Raw genomic sequence first — 8,144 nt, forward strand, 5'->3', positions numbered from 1 at the left:
GAAAATGACTCTTTAAAATGTTCTATTGTTTCTTACTGATTGTTACACTAGTTAGGAATGATAAAAAATATAATACTCGATCATTAGTGCTATATTAATCTAGAGCAAAAATGCAAAAGAGAGCATTAATACAGAGCTGTAACACAAAACTGAAATGCCTCAGGTTACATAAGTTTTTACTATGATTATATAGTGCCATGAACAAAACAAGTACAGGCTACACTACCACTAGCAGCAGCAATTGCACATTAACAGTCTCGGGGATAAAGGGGTTAAAACACTAAACCTATTCATGCCAAGCCAGAATGGCACGAATTGCACTTCTATCTTGAAAAAAAGCCACTGAGACAAAAGAAAATCCCAATTAAGAAAGTCCATTTGTCGAAAGAAACAACAATGTTGCCTAAAAGGGTTTCTGAAACCCCAAAACAAAGAGAAATCGTTGCGAGTTGTGTTGAAATTCTACACGAATAAGACCGTTGTCTCTGTCCTTATTTTAGCGTCTGTACAGACTTTATACAAGAGAGCCGTCCCTTTAACTCCAACTATTCTTAGTAATAAACTTTGGAAGTACAGTCAATAGGTCCATAATTTGTCCATGTTTACATTGATTCCTCTTGGTGGCACGACAATATTGGACGAGACAATCTGCATGTATAGATGCTGGGCCTGTATATATTAAAGAAATGAGCATGATCATCAATTTGTAGACAATCCTAATAGGATCAAACAAAATCGTCCTGGATTAACCACAATTCTGAAAAAGTTTCTCTAGAAGAGGTTTGGGGAGAAGAATAGGCACCTCAGTTCATCCATCCTTCTTAGACGATTCACATTTGATCCAGTTTGGATTCGGTTCCGAAGCATCAGCGCTGAGTAAAATCCTGAATTTGATTCTTAGAGGAGTTTTGTTTGATCCACACAGGAATGGCTCTGGATTTTATTAGATATCCAGCAGTATGCAGTACGATTTTATTGGATCGACTGATTAATGTCTTTTCCCCCAGAATTTAATTTTTATCAAATATAATCTTATTTGATTTGTTGAGGATTGCTTCTCAACCCAGTTTGGATTTGATCTGAATTATGATAGAGATGCCATTAATATTCAGTAAAATCCTTTTAAGTTTTTTTTTTTTTTTTTAAGATTCTTATTTTATCCAATTAATTAGGCCTATTCATTTAATCCAGTAAGCTTTTATTGATTAATAAAAAATAAAATGTAATTGTCCAGTAGGAGCTTTTTTAATTCTTAGAGGGTTTTATTTTTGATCAAATTGGGATTAACTCCTAATTATGATAGAAATTATATTTGCATTCAATAAAATCCTGTTAACCCATTAATGCCTTTTCATTTCATCCAATGTGATATTTTTTTTTAGAAGATTCTTATTTTATCCAATTAATTAGGCCTATTCGTTTAATCCAGTAAAATTTTATTGAATAATACAATTTTGTCCAGAATTTCATTTTATCCAGTAAGAGCTTTTTTTGATTCTTAGAAAGTATTATGTTTGATATCATTGTAATTAACTCCTAATTATGATAGAAATTCCATTTGCATTCAATAAAATCCTGTTGGATTAACCCATTAATTTATTTCATTTCATCCAATAGGATTTTTCAATACTCTCGTCTGATCCCATTAGGACTGGCTCCAAATTATATGATGGGAAATTCCACAATCCGCATAGTCTTTTCTCCATTGAGACTGTTCATAGATTTCTTTCAAAGACTCCTCCGGGATCTATATGGTGAAAACTTATCAACTGTAATGCTTAATACAAAGAATCGATATATTCCGTGGGTAATATCATATGAATACATAGGATATTTACAGTGTCCTCCCGAAGCTGGCACTGCGTTATCAAGACACAGCGACCGATTCCAACAAGTTCTCATCCTTCGCCTGTCCCGAGTGTCCCATGTCCTCTGTCACGCCAGGATCCTCCGTGTTTGGGTCACTTTTCCGCACTGCCGTGGGGGGTCTCACCATGATGCACTGCCGGACCACCGGCTTGCCTTTGCCCGCTTTGGGACTGCGGTTGTCGCGCTCGTATTCCTCCTGGGCTTTCTGTATCTTGCGCTTTTTCATCTTGCTTTTGTGAAAGTGGAAGGTCGTGATGGACACGGCTATTATCCCAATGATCATCGCGATGAGCACGAAAAGCACGACGGTGGATGAGAACGCCTGGAACAACTGATCCACCCGGTCAAAGCAGGTGCCATTGTTGGTCCGAGCGGTTCCGTTTAAGGCACAGTGGGGAATGGAAAGCGCCAGTCTCTCCAAGGTCCGGGCACTCATTTAGTCCGGTTCGGGCTGTGTGTCTGTATTGCAGGGAAGAATTGACGAGATGAGAGCGAAAAGAAATGTCCACCCCTGCGATTGCGCGCGCTATATTGCATTCATTTCTCTTGGGGGCGAAACGAGTCCACCTAAAATAGATCCAATGAGGAATCCAGGGTTAGAAAAGAGCATGTGGGGGGTTTAGCGTTACAATTCTAGTCACGTTGGAAATCGTCCTTTATAACACTTTCAAAATCCACACCTTTGACGCATACAGAATGTGTTTAAGAACAAAAGCGATCTCATTCGTACAGGGCGCGCGCGCGCTGGTCGCTATAACTTTGCGGCGTATGCGCGCAAATAATGCCGCTGTATCCCCTTTTCGCAAAGCTATTCTTTTACAATTACAAAAGGCACAGATGTGTTTCAGCATTCATTTCTCAACTGCGGCATTCCTTCAGATCAGCCAGCAGAAGCAGGGCTGTTCATCAATTAGATGCTGTCTGAAGAAAACCATAAAGTAGCCTATACGCAGGAAAAAGAAATAACTAGCTTCACCAGACACACGAACATGCGAAGATCTACATTGAAACCGATAGTTTACCTGCCTCTACTGTAGGGATGTCTCTGCTCCGGAGGCGAGGACCGCTCGTGGTTGCAAATTGTGGAGAAAAAGGAGCTGCTGAATCCAGCCAATCGCTGAGGCTCGCAATGACGTATCGCCTTTGAGGACCCAAACGCTCCAGCAACCTCATTCAGACGTACAGTATATATGTTCAGATGACAATCCAAGGTTTGATATTCTCATTTATGGGGGTTACACAAGGGTATGTGCTGTCAAAAAAACATCCCTCCCCTGCATTTGACTGATGCACACGCATCTATAACGCATCCGTACACTGGCTCCAAAAGGGGGTTTTCACAGAGATGCCATATATAGAAGAACCATTTTTGATTCTCAAAAGAACCTTGCAGAGAACAGTTATTAAAAGAAAGAAAAAATCAAAGTGTAAAGAACATTTTAACTGTCTAAATAACCTTTTTTATTGTGCTGTTTTTATTGGATGGAAGGTTCCATGGGTTACACAATAACTACACAAGAACAAATGAGTGACGCACTATTAACATTCTAGTAACTTCTATTAACTAAAAATAAACTATGATTAACGAATTAGTAAGTAGTAGTGCTCAGTTGGATGTGGTAGTTCACTATTAGCTAATCAGATTTTATCATACCTCCCTGAGAATACACACTCTAAAAAATGCTGGGTTGTTTAAACCCAAATTTGGGTCAAATATGGACAAACCCAGCCATTGGGTTACATTTTTTTATTAAAAATGTTAACCCAATGGTTGGGTTAGTCAATATTTGACCCAGATGTGGGTTAAAACAACCCAGCATTTTTTAGAGTGGTTCATAATTAACATGAATAATGCATAATTTATTGTAAAAGGTAACGATAACCCACTAGTAATGACTCTAAAGGAACTTCTAATAATTTGGATCAGTATTCTAAAGTGAAAAACATAATATTGACTGAAGTCATTATAAGCTTTTGACATTTTTGTAAGATTTTGAATAGTAATTCCTTCAAATTGATTTGGTCAATACTAGTGTGTTTCCATGATCTTCACTTTAGAATTCAAATAATTAGTAGTTCCTTTAGAAAGATGTAGTAACACTTGAGTCATTACTATCCAAAACCTTACAAAAAACTCAAAAGCTTGCAATGACTTCAGTCGATATTAATATCATGTTTTTCATTATTGATCCAAATTTGATCTTTTAGAAGGACGTAACACTTGATTCATTACTAATGGGTTACCATTAACAAAATATGCTCTATAAACATTTTGCTACCGTTACCATTAAGTTATGAAATTGTAATTACTGAATCGTTTCTGGATATATTAAAAAAACATTGAGTAAAAGCGTTTTTTCTTGGTTATGTGACCGTTAAGGGAACCTCCCATTTTTGGCCATCATTTTGCAAACTGGGATGTTACTTTGGAACATTCTCTAAACATTCTGAAACAAGTAGTAGAACATCCAACTAGAACAGAAAAAAGACCAGATAACTTTGAATTAATATTCTGGACTTACTGAATATAATGTTTGATCATAACTTTGACAAGTTCAGAGAATGTTCTGTCAGCTGCGTAGCGTCAGTTTGGTTGCACACGCTCTTACTTACTTCACTCCAAAAAATGCTGGGTTAAAACAACCCAACCCAACCCAGTGCTGGGCAGAACACATGCTGGGTTATTTTGACCCAGCAGATTGGGTTTTATACATTAACCCATTTGCTGGGTTGTTTTTTTCATCAGTGCTGGGTCAAACAACCCCATGTTACAGGTTATTCATTTTAGATAATAATAAAATACTACAAACATTTTTTTTAATAATAATAATAAGCTGATTACGGAGAAAATAACCCAGCAACATAGTCAAAATGCTCAACCCAGCATTTGGGTGCAAATAACCCAGGATTTTTGTAGGTAATCATTTATACACATTTGTGTTTTGAAATGTTTGGAAGCAAGACTGAAACTTTTATGCTTTGTAATAGTTAATGTGCTTATAGCTTGATGTCAGTAAATTGTAACGGATATTTGACCTGTTCTGTTAGCAAGCCTATTCTTCTTATATAGCCTATGGGTTTTTTGAAGGGTTTATTTTGAAAGGTATTAAATATAATTGCATTACTGTAATTTATTTAGTTGAAAAACACAAACAATTGGTTGATTTCAATATTTTATATAATCTGTCACTTCAAAATTTGGTATTGATATATTTTTTTTAAAGATATGAAAATAATCTGGACTGTATGGCCAAATTAAAGTCTGTTTTGATGGTTGTGTTAACAGTTTAACATTAAATTAAATTTCGATTAATAGAAAAAAAACATATGAAGACTTCAGATGCAAAAGCCTCTAAGTGCCATCTGAATTATTCTTCTAAAAGTATAATTTAATCAAGCTTGTATGTTTATGTTCAGTTATTTCACTTTAATGGCAATGAAAATGACCTATTAACTGTCATTAAAGTGAAATTACTGAACTTAAATAATGAAATTCATGCGTTATGTGACGGTTCTGTTGCTGTTCAGAAAATTCAACATGCTTTGTTGTCCAACTCAATTCAAATTCCATATTTGTTACAAGGAAGCCAGTTCATCAATTCTAGATTTTGCCCAGTCATATTTCAGTCATAATCGAACCCTTCAAAATGTAGCCCATAAAATTAAAGCGATGAGCTGTTTTATTCAGCCATTCAGTATCTCTCTTCGCACAACAACAGGAACCTGCGTTTGAGGCCTCTTGGTTTATTGACAGAAATAATCTCTATTCTAAAGGCCACGGTTTCAAAGAAGGAAACTGCCACAAAGAAACTGTGCAATATGGAGCAAAACGAATGAAGTCGGAATAAGTGTTGTCTGGCTCCCACCATTCAGAAGCTCTTTGCAGGCTTTGTAGCGGTTCATTATTGACTCTTGGGATGAGGTTAGAAGAAGGGCACAAATGAAATGACAGTGCTCAGTACCATCCCATTAAATAATGGGCTGTCCTATCAAGATATGAGCAAGAGCATTAAACCCACCAGAGACCTTGACCCTGACTTCCACGGTGAAGATTCATGTGTAGGACTCAAACTGAGATTTATTGCATTCCAGTGAGAAATCTGAAATTTGAAGAAAAATTTTAAGTTGTCCAACAAATTCAAAGGAAGCTTTAAGTGATAAGTTGTCTTTAAAATAATCTATTTTATCTTCTCTTCTGAATATGCAAAGGCAGCTATAAGGAAGCCACCCATAGGATGATTCCCCAAACACACTGTCTCTGTGGTGCAATCAAAACATTGCTCTGTTGTTTGAACATGTTGACCAATGCCGTGAGCTTGAGGCGGGGCTAACTATTTTTTCGACCAATGGCAGATGGAGGGAAGAAGTTTGCTTTTCTGTGAACTTTACAATTGCACTTTTCCGTATTCATATATCCATATATGAATCCATATCCATATAATTTTGACGGCTCTCTGGGATACTGGATTCTGATTGGTCAAGTTTTGCATAAATTTGCATAACCGTGTAATTGACCACTGCTATAGGCAACCAGTTGCCGTGCCATTTAAATAAACAGTAATAAATATGATTATGGTATATTATCTCAAAATTCCTGTAGGATATGTGGCATATCGAGGCATTTAATTGGCCGCAGTTTGACCTTTTTAAAGTCTGTGGGGTTAAAGGGATACTTCACCTCTGTAAAGATGAATGTGTATTTAAAAATGGATAATTTATAGTAGAAATGTGAAATTATTTTGAATTTGGAGCCTTCTAGACTGAGAAAAGCCAGAAAATGTATTTTTTGCTTATGGGGATGAAAGACAACAACTCCAGAATGCACTTGCTTCGCTGCCCTATGAGAACACTCCCAAGCCACGCCTACCGGTAAGAGAGCGCAGTTAAACAACAAGGCTAGGCTACTAGTGAGTCTCCGTTACGAGTCTGCCGGGGATTTCGAGATCGCCTAAAATGTCCGGGATTCGGCTTTTGCGTTCGACAGTCGCCATTCATGATGTTTACTGTGGTGAGCAGGACGAGACTGACGGCCACGGGGAGAACTGGCGCGAGGCCGGTGGCGTGATTACTGATGAGCAGCACCAGTGACGCACCGGTCTCGTATCTCTCACGGAGGAGCGGGAATTTTCTTAGCAATGTTAAAATACATATTAACCCATCACTTGTTTAGCGTTCATGTAACACTACATTCAGATTCACCGATCGGAATGAATTCAGTTAGATTGAAACAAAAGGTGTGCATGTAAACAATGAACGGCGACTGCAGAAAGCAAAAGCCGAATCCCGGACATTTTGGACGATCTCGATGGCCTGACATGTCCGGGAAAAAGAGGATGGTAACCCCTACTACTCCGCTTTCTCCACAGAACAAGAGCCTGTTAGCTTAGCTTCCAAAAAAAGATGGCTGACACTATTTGTACATTCTGTGAGAGAGATCCCACCCTATGGGCGGGCTGAAAACATGCGGATCTAGCGCCTTCTACTGGCTGTAGTCTCGCAAAATGACAATTTTTGCGTCATTTTCTTATCATTCCAACCTATGATTCCAGCACATATTTGTATTGTTTGCATTTTCAAAGTACGACAAGATTCTTCAAGCCATTTAACCACACCTTGCATGGCATTAGTCAATTTTTCAGCTGCTAGCTGGGCATTTTTTGCATGTGTGTACAAAACAGTGTCATCGGCATATAATTGTATATCAACACCGTGACAGTGCTCAGGAAGATCATTTATATAAAGACTAAAAAGTAAAGGACCTAATACAGATCCTTGAGGCACTCCCATTGTATTTTGATATTTTGAAAAATGTCAGTAACAAAACAGTTACCAGGTCCCATTGACTTCCATAGTAGGAAAAAAAAATACTATGGAAGTCAATGGGACCTGGTAACTGTTTTGTTACTGACATTTTTCAAAATATCTTCCTTTGTGTTCAGCAGAAGAAAGAAATTCATACAGGTTTGAAACAACTTGAGGGTGAGTAAATGATGACAGAATTTTCATTTTAAATTGAACTATCCCTTTAATGTGCACCCCAACAAAAAAAAAAAAAAAAAAAAATATATATATATATATATATATATATATATATATATATATATCGTAAAAATACGAGTGTGTGAAAATAAGAAATAACACCAAATTATAATTACTCTGAAGTAAAATGTGCAAAACTGATTACAGAAATTAAACTTCTAGTGATAAATATATATGAAAATAATGCTACAATGCAAAAATCTTTATTAAAATATAACATTTTAAAAGGCTTAAAA

At 36.9% G+C, this 8,144-nt stretch overlaps 1 protein-coding gene across 1 annotated transcript; it reads right to left on the reverse strand.

Moving 5' to 3' along the window:
• Positions 1 to 1,144: 1,144 nt before the first annotated feature.
• Positions 1,145 to 2,995, reverse strand: LOC306997669 (uncharacterized protein C11orf87 homolog). Its single transcript, XM_079611036.1, has 2 exons — positions 2,892 to 2,995; positions 1,145 to 2,436 (listed from the first exon to the last, which is right to left on the reverse strand). The coding sequence occupies exon 2, from the start codon at positions 2,303 to 2,305 to the stop codon at positions 1,868 to 1,870; it is 438 nt and encodes a 145-aa protein (XP_079467162.1). The 5' UTR covers positions 2,306 to 2,436; positions 2,892 to 2,995; the 3' UTR covers positions 1,145 to 1,867.
• Between the last annotated feature and the right edge of the window lie 5,149 nt (positions 2,996 to 8,144).

The sequence above is a fragment of the Phoxinus phoxinus genome, assembly GCF_949152265.1.
Source record: "Phoxinus phoxinus genome assembly, chromosome: 4".
NCBI classification, from domain to species: domain Eukaryota; kingdom Metazoa; phylum Chordata; class Actinopteri; order Cypriniformes; family Leuciscidae; genus Phoxinus; species Phoxinus phoxinus.

What these genes read in the sequence shown, in the direction of transcription:
- LOC306997669 (XM_079611036.1), bottom strand. Translation starts at nt 2,305, where the DNA reads ATGAGTGCCCGGACCTTGGAGAGACTGGCGCTTTCCATTCCCCACTGT.